Source organism: Herpailurus yagouaroundi, unplaced genomic scaffold (genome assembly GCF_014898765.1).
Source record: "Herpailurus yagouaroundi ecotype Mexico unplaced genomic scaffold, PumYag 142, whole genome shotgun sequence".
In the NCBI taxonomy this organism is placed as follows: Eukaryota; Metazoa; Chordata; class Mammalia; order Carnivora; family Felidae; genus Herpailurus; species Herpailurus yagouaroundi.
This window is the reverse complement of record NW_024412397.1, coordinates 18317769-18336885: the sequence shown is the minus strand read 5'-3', so window position 1 is coordinate 18336885 and position 19117 is coordinate 18317769. Positions and strand designations below refer to the sequence as shown.

General features: G+C 42.3%; 1 protein-coding gene across 2 annotated transcripts in view; it reads right to left on the bottom strand.

Moving 5' to 3' along the window:
- Positions 1–13800: 13800 nt before the first annotated feature.
- Positions 13801–19117, bottom strand: part of ATP8B1 (ATPase phospholipid transporting 8B1) — a 127711-nt gene continuing 122394 nt past the window's right edge. Inside the window, exons 26-28 of one of the 2 annotated variants that reach the window (XM_040478711.1) lie at positions 18711–18849; positions 16628–16758; positions 15219–15460 (exon numbers count right to left, since the gene is read on the bottom strand). In XM_040478711.1, the coding sequence (XP_040334645.1) occupies positions 15236–15460; positions 16628–16758; positions 18711–18849 (495 nt within the window). In that variant the 3' untranslated portion in view covers positions 15219–15235. Of the gene's footprint in view, positions 15034–15218; positions 15461–16627; positions 16759–18697; positions 18850–19117 lie in introns of those variants that run through there. The other variant, XM_040478712.1, reaches the window with a different exon arrangement.

The following is a 19117-nucleotide window of genomic DNA, read 5'->3' as shown; positions in this document are numbered from 1 at the left end:
AGGGAAAAACCAAATTTCAATCTTATATTAGTGTACTTTTAAGACTCCTCCATCCCAGTTTTTGTTCTGAACATTCATAAATTTTTTTTTCCAGAGATTCCCTTTTGCAAACCTACAACTTTTCTTTTTCATTCAGATTTTGCCCTAAGTTTTTTTTGTCTCTAACCAGTCTCATTTCAGGACATGATGACTTTTTTTTCCCTCAACAAAAATGTATTTTTATTCCCCATACTTTATCTTACCAAAAGCATATCTCTAACATCCCTTGATTGAGTACAGAGATGTTTTCCTTATTATTTCTAGTAGTCTCAATTACATTTATCAGTATTTTTCATGCTTAGAAACCTTAATTTCTAGTAGAAACTGAGTAGTAAGCAATTGTGAACTGTTATACTAGTATTCTTTAAAGATTTTTTTTAACGTTTATTTATTTATTTTGAAAGAGAGAGTGCACAAGCAGGGGCAGGGCAGAGAGAGTGTGTATGTATGAGTGGGAGAGGGGCAGAGAGAGAGGGAGAGAGAGAGAGAGAGAGAATCTCAAGCAGGCTCCACACTGTCGGAACAGAGCCCAATGTGAGCTCCAGCCCATGAACAGTGAGATCCTGAACTGAAATCAAGAGTCAGACACTCAACCAGATAAGCCACCCAGGTACCCCCCCCCCACCGTGTTCTGTAGATTGGCACATTTATGAATATATTTCATAATTTCTAAAACCATATTTCCTCATAGTACAGTCTTTTAATAAAGCATAAAACGTATTTATTAACAAACCCAAACTGATCTTTAGTTTTCTTATAATAAGACAGTGTAGGTAAACCTGTGTTTAGTATTTAATGTTTCATTTTATCTTATTTGGAAAAGGCTTAGATATCCAATGAGTTTGAACCAATTTATCATTTAATTACCTAGCAAAACTTCAAGGCTACTAAAGATTTTGAAAGCTATAAACCTTTTTATATGTTTAACCCACTTGTTCTTAAAATTACCCACGTGAACTGCATGTGACAAAATCAACAATCATTTTAAGTCATTGTTGAGACATTGCAACAGATACAACACAAATTTAGCTCATAAATTCAGGTAGAGTAAAAGCTGATATCTGTATTATATTTGATCTTGATAACTCTAAAACTCATGTCTATTTTAATGAAACCAACAACCTTGAAGTAGCTTTAATATTGAATATGTTGCACCTGTGTCTACCAAAAAGTTGATTGGGGCACGTGGCTGGCTCAGTGAGTGGAGCATGGGACTCTTGACGTCAGTGTTGCAAGTTCGAGCCCCATATTGGGCTCTGAACATTTTCATTCAGATTACTTGAGATTACTTGAGAATAAAACCTTAAAAAAAAAAAGTCAATTCCTTCCCCACTGTCAGTTTTATCTGGAGCTCCAGTGGGGAAATCTGAAGTGGGCGACTGAAGTCCAGGGGAGTCTTTGGGCCCCTTCACGCTGATTTGGGAGGTGCTTCGGTTTGAACCTCATAAGGAAGTAGCCCGACAGCTTGGGGTGCTTTTTGCTCCTTGATAGTGAGGGTAGGGGGAGCAGGAGCTGCCGGTGTTGACGGCCCCAAGGATCATATAGGAGCAGCCCAGGTGGAGGTACAGGAACAGCAGGAGGGGGGAGGTAGAGGCAGAGGTGGCAAGGGCAACCCCGGCAAGGCCAGAGGCAGATTCAAAGTTTGGACTAACACTTTTCCATCTGTTTCCTATCTCTCCCTCCTGTGAAACAGGCATTTCCCCTGGTTGCTTTTCAGCCCTTTCGAGGAGCTGGAGGAGCGGGCCGTGGGTTGGACTTTGGTTCTGGTGCCTGGGCTTGGGGCGGTGGATTTAGGGTGTCCAGTGTCTGCCTGTTTCCCTCCTCCTCTTCCTCATTCTGACTTTTGGGAAGGGGGTCAGGTGTCTTATTAGATTTTTGTCCACACTTGTCTCTCTGGTCCGTCAGTCGGGTCACTTCCCCTGAAGCATCTTTATTTTTATTTGTTTTTTTTTTAATTTTAAAAGAAGTATTTTTAGAAGTGGTCACAGTGCCCCAGGCTCAGGGTATAGGATCTGGGGTGTGGCCCCTCTGTGCACAGGTGGAAGCCCGGGGCCTGAGCTCCCCTGCTTGGGGAGCAATAACGATGCAATGAAGCATCTTTATCATGGGGGAGCTTAAAAGCCTGAATGTAGGGAATCTCATCTCCTGTATTTGATCTCTGACAGAGTAACTCCGGTTGCGAGACGGTGTGATAATTTAACGATCCATTTAGTGGCCATCTTTTTACTGAGCTCAAAACATACATAGGCTCAGCAGTGTCACGATAAAATAGATTTTCCCTTTAGATACAGGATCACAACTGTAAGTGTGCCTATCAGACAGAATTCGCCCCAGCAGGCTGAGATGTGTGGAAACTAAATCCTCCTACCCTTATGCAGGCTACAGAAACAGATGAGGTCCATCTCAGGTCTCCCTTCTTTGGGGAGAGAGGTACAGAGTCTGTTCCCACTCAGTTCTCTTTGGAGCTGAATGATTTAGACTCTCATATTATTAGCCAGAAAATTTACACAAGCCTTCTATTAAAACATCAATTTGTATAATGCCAAAATAAAACAAATAATCCATCAACTCCTTTAGGTTATTCCCACCTAGAGAACACTACCGGTAACCATCAACAGCTGGAATCGAAGTCAGGATCATCAACTCAAATTGAGGAGGTCCGGGTATCAGGAGAAGTCCCCCGATACACCTGTGAGGTGCTGAGAAACTGCAGTGGCACAAGGGGCCGGTGCTGGCACGGAGCAGCCGGGGTCCAGGCAACCCCCAGGTGTTCTCAGGTGAGTTGCTCTGATGTCCTGCCAGCTGTGCCAGGAAATGTCAATGCAAAATGAACAAACCTTTTTAAAATTTTTAAAGGGGCGCCTGGGTGGCGCAGTCGGTTGGGCGCCCGACTTCAGCCAGGTCACGATCTCGCGGTCCGTGAGTTCGAGCCCCGCGTCGGGCTCTGGGCTGATGGCTCAGAGCCTGGAGCCTGTTTCCGATTCTGTGTCTCCCTCTCTCTCTGCCCCTCCCCCGTTCATGCTCTGTCTCTCTCTGTCCCAAAAATAAATAAACGTTGAAAAAAAAAAAATTAAAAAGGAAAAGAGTGAGTTGAGCCCAAGCTAGTATGGCTGTCCAGGATACACAGTCTTCACAAAGAAGAGAGTGCTCTGGGGAAGGAACATTTGGTGCAGGGTTATATGGTTTTTTCACATAAAGTTTACAAATTATTATGACAGAGCATTCTAGAAAATTCTAGACTTTCTCTCGTGGTTTTAGTATGTGCAAGGCTGAATGACTTAAAAAAAAAATTTTTTTTTAATGTTTATTTCTTTTTGAGACAGTGAGAGAGTGTGAGCTGGGGAAGGAGCAGAGAGAGAGGGAGACAGGCTCCAGGCTCCGAGCTGTCAGCACAGAGCCTGACGCGGGGCTCAAACTCACAAACCGTGAGATCGTGACCTGAGGCAAGGTCGGAGGCTTAACCCACTGAGCCAGCCTGGCGCCCCAAGGCTGAATGACTTTTCAATATTATGGGAACCAGGAAGGTTTTTTATCTTTACGTTTGGAATGCTTTTTGGTGATTTTTTTAAAAAATAAAGCAGATGTAAAATGTGGGCTCAGGGCAGGGAGAGGTCCCATGCTTTGAGATTTGGTTGAATCATTTTGTCCCTGATAAATGTTAAAGTAATGCTTTCCTGGGAGCCCATGTATTATTTAGGAGGTCTTCACAGAGGCAACAATGATATCTAAGTAGGCAACAAATTCTAGCGGCGAGGCCACAGAGAAGCCCACACTGTTCCTCCTCCCACAGATGGGGACAGAGGCTCGAGAAGTGTGTGCCCTGTTGTGGTTGAGCCATGTTCGCCTTCAGTCCAGGTGTCTGCAGTGGCCCTCTTTGCCTGTTGAGGGCAGAGTTTGGTCCCCAATGCTCTTAAGGGGCCAGTGTGGGGCTGCCCTGGGCTTGAGTTGGGTCAGACCAGATGCCTCCTCAGCCCATCTGCCAGAACTGGTCACGCTGAACTTCAGGGCGCTCTCCTTGCGTTGCCCCCCTGAGAGGCTTTTACTGATGGGCAGGGCCCGCAGTCAGACCTGACATCTGTCCCCAGTCAGTCTGCTGGGGTTGTGGTGACCCGGAACTACCAGGCTCTCTCTTTGTACTGCTCCTTATGAGGCTTTTGTTCATAGGCAGGGCCAGCGGTCAGATCAGATGTCTGCACCCAGCCTCTTGCCGGTTACTTTCCCCTGTCCCCAGGGCAGGAGTTGCTTTGGAGTGGCTGGTAGGGAGCCGCTTGCACAAGGAGAAGCTTGTGGTGTCGCTTTGCATAGACTCCCGCCGAGCGGGGCAGTCGGATCGGGTAGTCCACAGGAGAATGCAGGGGCAGGATGTGGTGTTAGCAAGCTAGGTGGTGAGGGTTCATGTTGGTTCCCACAGCTGGCTGTGTGTCTAGGCTGGGGTGAGGGCAGACAGTGCCCACCAGCTCTTTGGTTCTTGGAGAAGTTCCCAAAGATCTCTGCCACTCCAGTGCATGTTTTGAGGTTAGTAAATAAATCTCCTTCCCGTGTACCCCAGGCACTTTTCAAACTGCTGCTTCTTTGGGGGGGATTTTTTTGTTTTGTTTTTTGTTTGTTTGTTTGTTTGTTTTATATTTTGTTGGTGGTGTGTGTGTGTGTTTTTTTTTTTTTAATAATTTATTGTCAAGTTAGCTAATACACAATGTAGTCTTGGCTTCAGGAGTAGATTACTGTGATTCGTCACTTACATACAACACCCAGTGCTCATCCCAACAAGTGCCCTCCTCAGTGCCCATCACCCATTTCCCCTGCGCCTCAAACCCCCACCCCCATCAACCCTCAGTTTGTTCACTGTATTTAAGATTATTCTGATTTGCCTCCCTCTCTGTAACTTATTTTTCCTTCCCTTCCCCTGTGGTCTTCTGTGAAGTTTCTCAAATTCCACATATGAGTGAAAACCTTTATGACTTTCTCGGACTTATTTCACGTGGCGTAATACCCTCCAGTTCCATCCACGTTGTTGCACATGGCAAGATTTCATTCTTTTTCATTACTGAGTACTATTCCATTGTATGTATATATACACTGAATATATATATATATATATATTCAGTGTATATATACCTTGTATATGGCAGGGACCGTTTCCTATTGCCCTTGCTTTCCGGCTTTCCCAGAGACAGTCCACTGATTTTTAAAGTTCTGGTGTTAAGCCCCACTAGTTGTACAAACTCGAAGTTAAGCCCTTCTGGTCCTCAAAGCTACATGTTACGGGGATTTGTCTTCCCAGTGTACATCCCCTGTGTCCAGAGTGCCTGGTGTGGGATCTGTTCCTTTCCCTTTGTGCACACGGTGTGTCCCTCCCATTTGTGATTAGTCTCGTAGGTTGGTTTGCTTTTTAACCGGCTCTGCCCTTCCTACCATTTTGGATGTAGCCTCCTTTCTACAGTTACCTCTGAAGAGCCATTCTGCCAGTCCTTGGGTCATTTTCTGGGTCAGTTACACGAGTGTGGGTGGTGTATCTGTGGACAAGGTTAACCTAGGATCCTCCTCCACCATCTTCCCTGGAGTGTATTTTTGTGGATTGTGTAAGATACTGGTCCAGCTTCATTCTTTTGCGTGTGGATGTCCAGTTTTCCCAACGCCATTTATTGAAGAGGCTGTTCTTTCCCCATTGTATATTCTTGGCTCTTTTTTTGTAAATTAATTGACTGTATGTGTGTAGGTTTCTCTATTCTGTTGCATTGATCTATGTGTCTGTTTTTATGCCAATACCACCCTGTTCTGATTGCTGTAGTTTGTAACATAGTCTGAAATCAGGAAGTATGATTCCATCCACTAGCTTTGTTTTTACTTCTGAAGACTTCTTTAGATAATCAGGGTCTTTTGTGGTTACCTACAGATTTTAGGGTTGTTTGTTCTATTTCTGTGAAAAATACCATTGAAATTTTGACCAGGATTTCATTAAATCTATAAATTGCTTTGGATAGTATGGGCACTTAAACAATACTAATTCTTTATTCCATGAGCACAGAATTTCTTTCCATTTATTTATGTCATCTTCAATTGCTTTTATCAATATTTTATATTTTTTAGTGTACAGTTCTCTCACCTCCTTGGTTAAATTTATTCCCAGGTATTCTTTGTGATGCAGTTGTAAGTACGATTGTTTTAATTATTCTTTCTGCTACTTTGTTAATAGCATATTGAAATGCAACAGATTTTTCTGTACTGATTTTGTATCCTGTAATTCCACTGAGTTTTTTAGTTTTAACAGATTATTTGGTCATGTCTTTAGGATTTGCTATACATAATATCATGTCATTAACAAATAGTTACAGTTTCGCTTCTTCATTTCTGGTTTGTGGGCCTTTTATTTCTTTTTCTTGCCTAATTTCTCTGGCTAGCATTTCAATACTTTATTGAATAAAAGTGGGGAGAGTGGGTATCCATGTCTAGTTCTTGATGATAGAGGGAAAACTTCCAGCTTTTTACCTTTAAATATCATGTTACTTGCGGGCTTGTCATATATGGTCTCTATTATGTTGAGGTACATTCCCTCTATACCCACACTGTTGAGAGTTTTTATCAGCGGATGTTGAATTTTGTCAAATGCTTTTTTTTTTTCATCTTTTGAGATGGTTTTGTGATTCTCATCATTTATTTTGTTAGTGTGTTATATTACATTAATTTGTGGATGTTGAACCATCTTTGCATCCCTAGAATAAATCCCACCTGATCTAAGCATATGGTCCTTTTAATGTGTCGTTGAATTTTGTTTACCTATATTTTATGGAGGATTTTTGCATCTATGTTCATCAAGTATATTGGCCTGTGATTTTCTTGTGGTATATATCAGGATAATGCTGGCCTCATAAAATGAATTGGGAAGTACTCTTTCCTCTTCTGTTTTTTGGGAGAGTTCTAAAAGAAAGGATTGGCATTATTTGGTAGAATTCACCAGTGAACTTCTCTGGTCCTGGACTTTTGTTTGTTGGGAGGTTTTTGATTATTGCTTCAGTCTCCTTACTAGTTTAGTAAAATTGGTCTGTTTAGATTTCCTGTTTCTTCATGATCCAGTCTTATAGATTGTGGGTTGACAGGAATTTTTCTCATTTCTTCTGGGTTGTTCAGTTTAGAGTATAATTTTCCCAGCGGTCAGTCATGATCCTTTGTATTTCTGTGGCACCAATCTTTTCTTGGTGTGTCTAGCTAAAGATTTACACATTTTGTTTATCATTTCAAAAACTAGCTTACTTTCATTTATCTTTTTCTGTTGCTTTTTTAGTCTTTATTTCACTTATCTTTGCTTTGATCTTTGTTATTTTTTTCTTCTACTAAATTTGGGCCCTGCTCCTCTTTTTCTTGTTCTTTGGTGTGTAAAGTTAGGTTTTGCTTTTCTGGATTTTTTCTTGTTTCTTGGGGTAAGCATTTATTGCTGTGAACTTCCCTCCTAGAACTGCTTTTTCTGCATCCTATAAGTTTTGGTATGTTGTATTTTCATCTTCATCAAAACACTTTTTTATTTCTGTTTGGTATTTTTTTGCTCATGGGTTGTTCAGTGGTATGTTGTATGATGTGCATGTATTTGTGAATTTTCCAGTTTTCTTCTTGTAACCAATTTCTTGTTTCATCCATTATAGTAAGAAAAAGAACGCTTGATATGATTTAAATTTTCTTAAATTTATTAAGACTTATTTCGTGGCCTAATATGTGATCTGTCCTGGAGAATATTCTTTGTGCGCTTGAGACTTGGTTTTTGGATGGAATGTTCTGTATATGTTTGTTACATCCATCTGGCCTAATGTATTTTTTAAAGCCAGTGTTTCCTTATCGATTTTCTGTCTGGACGATCTATCCACTGATGAAATTGGAATGTTAAAGTACTGTAGTATTGTTGTATTACTGGTTATTTCTCTCATTATGTCTGTTAATATTTGCTTTCTATATTTTACCATTTTGGGGTGCATAAATATTTACAAATGCTATATCCTCTTGGTGGGTGACCCTTTTATTGTTATATAATGACCTTCTTTGTCTCTTATTACAATCTTTGTTGAAACTATAGCCACCCCAGCTTTCTTTTTAAGGTTTCCTTTTGCATGGGCTATCTTTTTCCATCTCTTCACTTTTAGTCTGTGTGTGTCCTTCCATCTGAAGTGAATCTGTTGTAAGCAGCATATAGATGGGTCTTTTATCTATTCAGCCACTCTGTGTCTTTTGTACATTTGGCTTTTTTTTTTAAACGTTTACTTATTATTGAGAGACAGAGAAAGACAGAACATGAGCGGGGGAGGGGCAGAGACAGGAGGAGACACAGAATCCAAAGCAGGCTCCAGGCCCTGAGCTATCAGCACAGAGCCTGATGTGGGGCTCGAACTCACAAACTGCGAGATCATGACCTGAACCAAAGTCGGATGCTTAACCGACTGAGCCACCCAGGCACCCCTCTGTGTCTTTTGATTAAAGAATTTAGTTCTTTTATGTTTAAAGTAATTCTTGATATGTATGTACTTAATTGTCACCTTGTCAATTGTCCTCTGGCCGTTTTGTAGTTCTTTTCTTTTTCCCTTATTCTCCTCCCTTGTGATTTGGTGATTTTCTATAATGGCATGCTTGATTCTTTTTCTATCTTTTGTGTATCTACTGTAGGTTTCCGCTTCCTGGTTATTGTGAAGCTTACGTGTAACAACTTATAACTATGTTTTAAGTTGATAAGAACTTAAGTTTGAACATCTTCTAAAGCTCTACATTTTTAACCCCCACCCACCTGTTTTACGTTTTTGTTCACCATTTGTCTTTTTATTTTGTGTATCCCTTAATAAATTATCATAGTTATAGCTGTCTTTGCTACTTCATGTTTCAGCTTTCATACAAGCTTTGTAAGTGATTAACCCACCACCTTTACAACATTAGACTCTGAATTTTACTATGTATTTACCTTCACCAGTGAGATTTATACTTTTGTATTTTCTCGTTACTAATTAGCACCCTTCATTTTAGCTTCAAGAAATCTCTTTAAAATTTCTTCTAAGGCAGGGCGACTGAGTAGCTCGTTTGGTTGAGTGTCCAACTTTGGCTCAGGTCATGATCTCACAGTGAGTTTGAGCCCCACATCAGGCTCTCTGCTCTCAGCATGGAGCCCACTTCAGATCTTCTGTTCCCTTCTTTCTCTGCCCCTTCCTCTCTGGTTCTCTCTCTCTCAAAAAGAAAATTAAATTTCTTCTAAAGCTAGTATAGTGCTGATGAACTTCTTTTTGCTTGTCTGGAAGACTCTTTATCTCTCCTTAAATTCTGAATGAAAACATTGTCAGGTACAGTAGGTATTCTTGGCTGGAAGTTTTTTTTCTTTCAGCACTTTGAATAACACTCCCTTCTGGTCACCAGAATTCTCCTGAAAAATCTGATCTTACGGAGGAAAATCCCTCTTACGTAAGAAATTGGTTTTCTTTTGATGCTTTTAAAATTCTTTCCTTGTCTTTAACTTTTGACATTGTAATTATAATGCGTTTGAGTCTCTTCAGCTTTGTATTTGGAACTCTCAGGGTTTCCTGGATCTGGATTTCTGTTTCTGTCCCCAGCTTAGAGAAATTTTCTGGTAGCTGTTCTTTCTTCAGATGAGCTTTCTGCCCCTTTCTCTTTTCTCCTTCTTCTGGAACCTTTTAATACAAACATTGGTCTGCTTGATGTTATTTCGTAAGTCCTATAAGCTCTCTTTTCTACATTGTTGGGTTTTTTTTTTTTTTTCTTATTTTTGCTGCTCTGATTGGCTGAGTTCTGTCTGCCCTGTATTTGAGTTTTCATGTCCTTTCTTCTTCTTCATCCAGTTTACTGTTGAACCCCTCCGGTTATTTTTCAGTTCATTTATTGTATTCTTTAGCTGTCCCTTGGAGGAGGACCTAAGTCAGCACCTAGATTCAGGCTGATTGTACATAAATCAGACTGTCAGGCAGCAGCTTTTAAAGTATACAAATATAGGGACGCCTGTGTGGCGCAGTCGGTTAAGCGTCCGACTTCAGCCAGGTCACGATCTCACGGTCCGTGAGCTCGAGCCCCGCGTTGGGCTCTGGGATGATGGCTCGGAGCCTGGAGCCTGTTTCCGATTCTGTGTCTCCCTCTCTCTCTGCCCCTCCCCCGTTCATGCTCTGTCTCTGTCTGTCCCATAAATAAATAAAAATGTTGAAAAAAAAAATTTAAAGTATACAAATATATACAGTCCTATAGGACTGCAAGCATTAGGTCCTGCCAGCTACCTAGGCTGGGCACCCTGAGTGTCAGTCACAAACATTAGGGTGCCAGGCAACTATATGAGCTCCTTTCTGGGAGATACCAGCTATCTGAGGCAAGGCAGATGGAGGGCACAGGGCGGCATCTACTGACTTACCGGCTAAGTACAGCATCTTAGTAGGTCTCTAGACGTATGTCAAACCAAAAGCCAGCCCCTTCGGTCAAAAGCTCCAGGACACGCAAATAGTCCCTTCTCACAGGAAGAATGGGGGTGTGTTTCAGTCTGTATTGTGCCCTGGGGTTTGCAGCAGGCCAGAGACTGTCTGCCCGTTTGTGGCAGTCAGTCGTACGGGATACAGGGATGCCGACCCTACTGGCCACCAGAGCGGAGCAATTAAGGGGCATCCGTGAGGTGGTAGCTGCAGAAAACAAGGCTGCAGATGTAGAAACGGGGCACCGGACGTTGTACAAGCTCCCCTCTGGGAGATACTGGAGCACGGCAGAAAGAGAACAGAAAGATAGCCGTCTGAGGTCTCCGGAAAGGTTTGCAGTCGGCCCTTAGATGTGTGTTTGATTGCAAGTCTATCCCTCAGACGTAGCCATGGAGATTAGCCAATAGGCCTCTTTCACAGAAAGTTTGGGCTCTTCGGACCGTTGCCTCTTGCTTTGCTCTGGAAATGGTAGACAGTCAAAAACTCTTTCTCTGTTGGTGACAGTCCTGTGTGACTCATTAGCCGGTCGGCCACCACGGCCAGGCAGTCTAGAGATGTCACCTTGCAGCACCTGCAAGAATCGGGGCACCCGATGAGGGCCTGAATTCCTTTCTGGGAGATACTGACAAGCCGGAGTGAGGCAGAGAAAGCGGGCAAGCATGGTGTCCACCAGCCTCCCTTCCCCGAGAGTCTGTCAATGGGCCTCCGGACGTGTGCCAAGCCACAAGCCTGCCCCTCAGGCCGAAGCTCCAGGACAAGCACAACAGTCCTTTATCACAGGAAGACTGGGCAGATGTTGCCATGGTGTTAGCTGGCCATGAACTGTCTCTCCAATTGTTACAGTCTCGTGGGTCCCCAGAATGCAGGCGCTGCTGGCCCCCAGAGCCAGGTGACCCAAGGGGCGTTCACACCGGGTGGCAGTTGCGAAAACGGAGACACCCGGTATAAAACCAATACCAGGTGCATGTAACAGCTCCACTCTGGGAGATGCTGGTGCTCTGGAGGGCAGTGGAGGGAGGGCATAAAGATGATGCCTGCTGGGGGAAAAAAAGAAGGAGCCTGGATTAAAAAGAATTTTTTTTAAAGTGTCTACTGGCCTCCATCCTTGGAGAGTATGCTGGCGGGCCGGCCCCTAGATGTGTGCTGACTTAGATGCCTGCCTCTCAGGCCGATGCTTTAAGATAGGTAAAGAAGCTGCCCTCACGTAAAGTCTGGCCGCTTCTGCACTGGGCCCTGGTGCCGGTGAGTCCAGGGGCCTGAGCCCTTCAACAACCATTTCTCAGTTTGCATGATAGCCTTTTGGGTCTCAGGGATGCAAACCCTGTGGGCTTTCAAAGCTGTAAGTTTCAGGGGCTTATCTCTCAGCGGTAGGTCTTAGAAGTTGGGGTTCCCGATGTAGGGTTCAAACCCTTCACTCCTCCCTGAGAAGCTCTGGATTTCCAATGCTGGTTGGGGGGGGGGGAGGTTCGGCAAGATTGCATCCCTGCCTTTCCTAAACACTTCAGTGCGAGCTGTTTGCCCGATGTTAGGAGTCCCTCAGCTTTGGTTTTCAGAGGAAACTGTTCATTTGTAGCTGTACATCTGGTGTGTCTGTGGGAGGAGAGGAATTCAGGATCTTCCTGTGTCTCCATCTTGAAGGAGCCTTATTCCTTTTTCTGACTGATATTCCATTATATGTAAATCCCTTGTGTATCCAGTCATCTGTTGATGGACGTTTAGGTTGTTTCTCCTTTCTGGCTGTTGTAAGTGCTGCTGTGAACATTCATGTACAGGTATCTGAGTGCTCATTTTCAAGGTTTTGGGGTATATGTATACCTACTTGGGACAATTGCTGTTTATATGGTAATTCTGTTCCTGTTGTAGAACTGCCAAACTGTTCCAACAGTGGGTGCAACACTTCACATTCCCACCGGCAGTGGGCGAGGGATCCGGTTTCTCCGCATCCTTGCCAACACTTTTTTTTTTTTTTTTTTTTTTAAGTAAGCTCCAAGCCCAGCTTGGGGCTTGAACTCACAACCCTGAGATCAAGAGTCGCACGCTCAACTGACTGAACCAGCCAGGTGCCCTTCCTTTTTTTTATAGTTATCCTAGTGGGTATGAAATGGTGTTTCACTGTGGTTTTGATTTGCATTTCCCTAATGACTAATGTGGAGGACGTTTTTATACCCTTGTTGGCCGTGTATATATCCTCTTCGAAGAAATGTCTATTTAAGTCAAGACAGTCAATTTTTACAGTGTTTTCATAGGCCTTTTTGTAATTATAAATGCACCAAAGTTTTATTGTAGCTATAACTTTCAAGCAGATTCTGATAAGGCTTTGAGAAACCGTCTTACAGTTCTACTAAGCTTCATCCACATCACATGAAGGCAACAACTTAAAATACAGACTCCATTAAGGTATGTTTTGCTATCACCTTAGAGCCTCTTTAGAGCCATTTTATCCCCACTGGATATCATTATTGGAGTTTCTGGTACTGATCATCAGTATGAACCTTTAGGTGGTGCTCTTTGATTAAAACAGTATATTCCTCAACCAATTTAAATACAGTAGGACATCCTAGGAAGAAAAGTGGCCTTTTTTTTTTTTTTTTTTTCTTTTTTGAGGGATTATCTCCCAGGTCTGCTCAGAACTTTTCCTCATACAATTTCTGTTGCAGAGTCTAATCTGTCTCATCTCCTTTTACCCCATTTCCAAAGATCCGGACATGAAGTTCTCCTCCAGGAGACTGTCAGTTGTGGAATAGGAAAGAGGCAGGTCCTGATTTCGCACCATATAAAGCACCCCTAGGCTGAAACTGTCATCTGGGCAATTGTGCCTCCCAAAGAAGCCCCCCACCGATGTCTTCCTGCAGAGAACCTCCTTCTCTGCGTCACAGTCCCATTTCCTTAGTGGGGTCACTGTCTGGGAGCTGCCTGCCTGTACTGCAGCTGGCTCAGCCCATTCAGCCCTCCCAGACTCAAGCCTCAGGTCTGCCTCCTCTGCTCTCCTGCCCTTCAGCATCCTGATTCCCCTTTGATCATTTGCTCACTTCCCAGCCCCATAGGTGGAAAGTTACCTATGTTTTTATTATGGTTTCAGAACCTAGGTCATTTTAAAAAATCGTGCCTCATCTAAGTATGCTAAGATCCACCCTCCCTGGACACAATTGGTCTTGCCAACTATAAATCCATACCCACCGCCTTTCAAGTCTAATGGCCTTTTCTCAGTAGCTTCTCCCCTAATACTCAATACCCTGCCCCTAACTTGTATTTCTCACCAAAGGACCCCTGCGTTTCTTTAGAAACCTTGCAGACCTAGATTCTTCTGTCACATACCTTACTTGAAATATCCTTTCCAAAGATTTTACTAAAGCATTTATTTTTTAAACAAAAATATACATTAAATCTGATTTACAGAATATAGAAATAATTTATCCAAAGCAATTTGCATTTTACAATTGCTAATATTGCACCCAGCAGTGTAAGTCTTTGACACATTTGCGTTGTCGACCTTTCCCACAATTCACAAAACAGGAGAGAAAACGGAGAAGAATACAAGCAAACTTTTCTTTACCAAAGAAAGAAAGAAAAACAATTTACAGTTTATGTACAAGAGTTGTAAACTTCCAGAACTTTACTTCCATAGAATAAAGAGCCATACATTCTTTTATCATTCCTAGAATATGAATGATATACATGTTGTGATTTCCTCATAGGAATTCAAAAGGACAGGTATTGTGAACATTCACAGCCTAATGGTAAAGAACAGAATTATTGAAAACACTTCTGTATCTTCACTAGAATATGGGAACTAGCATGTGAAAAACTAGTGTGTGAAAAGCCTCGAGAAAAATAACTTTTGCCTCTTTGAGGATAGTTTCCATAATTGCTTAAAATCATTTTCAGTTTTAAAGGATACTCTGTTAGAAATGTGGCTGCCAACAGCCTTTTTTTCTCTGAAGACAAGTGAAAAAGTGGGGTCTCTGTTCAAATCCCTTAAAACACATGTAGGCAGGCACAAAGTTTGCTTTTCAAAAGAAAGCGTTACAAAGTCACAATTTATCACGGCTACCCTTAGTTTTTAAGAACTTAAAAAAAAAGTCCATAAATATTTAAATGCATCTTTTCAAAATGGAGGGAAGGAAGTGGCTAAAATATGCAGTAGTAAGAGTAAACGTAGGTGATGCACACTTTTAACCTGGTAGTAAACCGAAGCAGACTGAAACCTTGTACTTATGAAATGTGAAGTGATTTTCCTTGATTGAACCAACAGGAGAACATGAAACCATGCAGCTCATTATCTTCCAGGTGATGAACATTCAGGATTTTTTCTGTCGTGGCCATTATAAATAAAAGGTCTTTGTTAAGAAGGTACCCAATGGGGCAAAAAAAAAAAAAAAAGTAACCTCTGGTTATGTATGTTGAAGATTCCAGGCAGGAATGATCTCATTGTAATTTTATAATGCGGTACCATTTGCACTGAAATATAAGTTTCTAATTCTGTTGTCCCAGATCGAGACTGGATTACGACATCCCCTCTGAAGCCTAATGAACACAAGCAGTTGAACAAGAGGACTTTTGAAAAGGTATTCTTGGCTTCGCCATTGCAATAGTCCAGCCCAAGTGGTTTGTTACAAAAGTTGTTGTCTTTAACATCCTCGTGACAAATTCAGTTTTTGGTTTTTTAAAAAGTCCTGAGAGTCTTTCATAAAAAAATAGACATCTGTGTGTGTGTGTGTGTGTGTGTGTGTGTGCGCGCGCGCGCGTGTGCCGGCTTCCCCGCCGCATCAGCTCTCCACAGTCCGCCGGTACTCCGCGGTGCCCTCGGCTATGATCGCGTCCAGCGGGGAGCGCTTCTTCCGGATGCTGCGCCCGGAGGAGATGAGGTCCGCGTAGCCGCGCTGGTGCGAGAAGGCGTAGGCGGAGCGCCGCGAGGATACGCCCCGGCGGAACGCGTGCTGCCGCCGCTTCCACTGCTCTTCCGCTTTCAACCGCTTTCGATGCTTCTGGATCTGCGGGGGTAGGGGGCGAGGCCGACAATGAAATGGAAGGGCTGTGGTGGCGGAGGTGGACGGGCACTAACGCCCAGGGGGTGGGGGCCCTCCTGAAGTCTGACTTGTTTAAGGCGGCATCGCCGTGCTCCTTTTACAGGGGATGGCGCGCCGAGCGGTTATGTAACACTTTCAAGGTCTCGGACCTTCTAGAAAACGGGGAGCCGGAATTCCCACTCGCCTCCGCTACTGTTCTTTGCCACTGACAAATTAGACTGGGACAGATTCGAGAGAAAATTCCGTTCCCTTTCCCTTGTTGCTACTGCATCTTCTGGTCAGCAGACATGGGAGAATATCTAGGGGGCACTGAAGGTTGCTTGCCTAGCATCTTCTCTCTCCTTCCTGATGAAGAAGGAGTAGAGTCAAGAACACCTTTCCTGCATACAGTCACAACCCTCTTGGGCTGTGGAGACTGCTCCCAGGAGCAGGGCTGGTTGACTTCCCTTGCTCCGCACGAGTCCGGCAATGGCCGTGTGACCTCATCTGGCTAAGGGGATCTGCATGATGTGGCCTGGGCCCTCCCATGCACAACTCTCGGGCTGCTAAGAGAAAGCTATGGAGCAGTCTCCTGTCTTCATCTGGACGGGTGTGTCAGAAGGAGGTGCCTGGAACTGCAGTAGCTATCCCCCCAACTTCAAGGTGAAGCTCATAATGAGGATAGCAGAGGGGAGAGATGGAAAGAACCCCAGTGCTTGTGACAGACGTTTAGGTGCTCAGTCACCAGAGCCTGAAGCCTGCTGCTGATTATGTGAATTGAAGTGCTACATTGTTTGAACAACTTGTAGCTCAGACATTCCACCAGAAGAGGTGGCATTTTCTATAGGTACGTACATACCCCAACCTATTTGCAGGGCAAAATGTTAATATTGTAATTGTTAAATTAGGGGATGGACATATGGGGGTTCATTATACTATTCTCCCTTTGATAATGTTTAAAATAAAAAGCATGAAAAGAAAAATCCCTGTCTCAAAGGACTTCTTTGCAAGACGGAGTTAAAGAGTAGTATTAAATAAACCTCCATACCAAAGTTCCAATGAGTTTAGAATTTGCAGGAAAGCTGCTGTGGGGACACGCTCTGATTTCTGTGAGGGGCACTCAGAATGAGGAGAATACTGTTTTTTCTATACCTTATCACTTTCTGATGGCCAAATGGTCATTGACAAGAAGCGTATGGCAACGACGGGCAGTAAGCACACTGCAACGGTCAGAATGATGGTCAACCAAATGTATGGCTGTCTCAAGGCATTTGATGCTGTGCCTGCAAAAACGTGGAGGATGAATCACAGAGGTCCTTCATCTGAAGAGCATAGTTAATATCCCGTAACCCTTACATGCATTGTCTATGGTAAAATTTTACAATCAGATTGGCCTCCCCAGAACATTCCATCACTGCTGAAGGAATGAACATTTTAAAATAGGACTAAGCAGGGGCTCCTGGGTGGCTCAGTCGGTTAAGCGTCCGAATTTGGCTCAGGTCATGATCTCGCGGTCCGTGAGTTTGAGCCCTGCGTCGGGCTCTGTGCTGACAGCTCGGAGCCTGGAGCCTGTTTGAGATTCTGTGTCTCCCTCTCTCTCTGACCCTCCCCCGTTCATGCTCTGTCTCGCTCTGTCTCAAAAATAAATAAACGTTAAAAAAAAAAAATTTTAAATAAAATGGGACTAAGCAAAACAAAATCAGGAAGGCAAATGTACATCAGCAAATGACTAAGCGAAAAATAAAAAGTATGTTTGTTGACATCGTATTAGGTAAAAATGCAAAATTAGGCAATTTATTATACTTCTCAATTTTTCCAGGAATTTATTTTTCAAAGTTTATAGTTTGAAACTCCAGATAACAATAACAATTAGCACTGCCGTTTGTATGACAGGTCTTAACACTAGGTGTTTTATTTGGGTCATGCTATTTAGTCAGCTCTGAGGGATAAATAAGTTTCCTCTTTGCCTCATAACAAAATTGTGGAGAAGTAAAAAGATTCACCCAGGGTAACAAAACTACCAATGGCCACTTCTAAACTGAAACCCACATCCATTTGACTAGAGCCATACTTTTTCCACTGCAGTTCGCTGCTGGTTTATGGCAGAGGAAGTAACAATTCTATCATACAACCAGGTAATCCTATTACTACCCAGTTTTAAAGCTATAATTAACATCCTCTAGAGCGAAATTTGTCAGTGTTTTCTGTACTTACACTGTAAGTTTATAAAAATGCCTTTTTTGAAAAAATGTGTTGTTATACTGCTAAAAATGTGTTTAAAAACATTCCCTTTGGGAATATTCTAACAGGGCACTAAATTTTTTAAGACACAAAACAATGCAACCAAAAACAATCACCAAAAAAAAAAATGAGCTTAATCCCAAGAAAAGGGTTACCATAGCAACGGTCTTTTTACAACTGGTCATTAAAAAAAACAAATACAAACTCATCTTTTACAGGGAAACTAGTTCATGGGGATTTATTTTTTCCATTGTGAACTCAAAGCTACTCTATTTAAGAAATTTGTAAATTCTGATTCATGATATAAATTTTAAAACGTGTGAAATAGCAATTAAGATTCTAGCATTTATCATTTGTCCTATTTTATATGGCTGTAAAGTAATTTCTAAAAATTTACTGCTCTGCATTCATTTTTCTAATGATGTTACAGTTTTCCACTTTTGAATTCTAGAATTTCCTCATACATGATTCATAGCTTGATTAGCTAATATACTGTTTTTATTAGGTCTTTGAATTATTTCCACTTTTTAAAAATAATTGGAATCGTGGTGGTGGTATAATCTTTGTACAAATTAGCCTTTCCAAAAATTGGTATGTTTTATCTTAAGGTGTTTTCTCCAGTTGGAAATACTAGGTCAAAATGTATGAGAAGTTTTATAGGACGTGACATATTTCCAGATAATGCTTTGAAAAAATTAAGTTATATTAATAGTTTACATGCATACTCAATTTCTCATTACCTACCAATATTAGATTTTTGGGGGGGGGATAAAAACTGAACAGATGCACAATTGTATCTTAAAACTTTTTAATTTTGCTTTCTTACTGTCACATTACCACACTTCCAGCCCACCACTGTTGTTCATTTGCCAGTCAGGACATTAATTTTCACTAGCAATAATTTGCACCTTGTGTTTTACTTAGAAGTTATGTCAGAATCTAAATTAATAACATTTCTTGACACCTTTATGTTTGGAATTTAGAAAATACCAACCTGTAAATTGAAATGCAGATGGAAAGAGAACATGTATCCCAGCACTATGAAAGTCAAACATGATGCCAAAATAAAGTGCAATGCTGCCAAAAATTGAAAAAGCATTCACAAAGGTCCAGTAAGAAGTATCCAAGCCAATCTGTTGGGAAACCAGAGAAAGAGCACTCATTTTGGGGAGTCACCAAGAAATAAAGGATCCAAGGATTCTGAAAACAGAATTCAGCAATTTAAGCATGATCTGGCTTGAATACTAAACAAACAGAAACTACCCTCGGCTCAGGTGAGAAGTAGGAAATGTGCTTGGTGTAAGGGGTGACGATAGCGTTCATGTTTTGTAAAATGGCAAAGGCTTAGCTGGAGGGAGAGTGACAGCCAGATGGCTATGCGCACTGGTCTATGTACAGAAA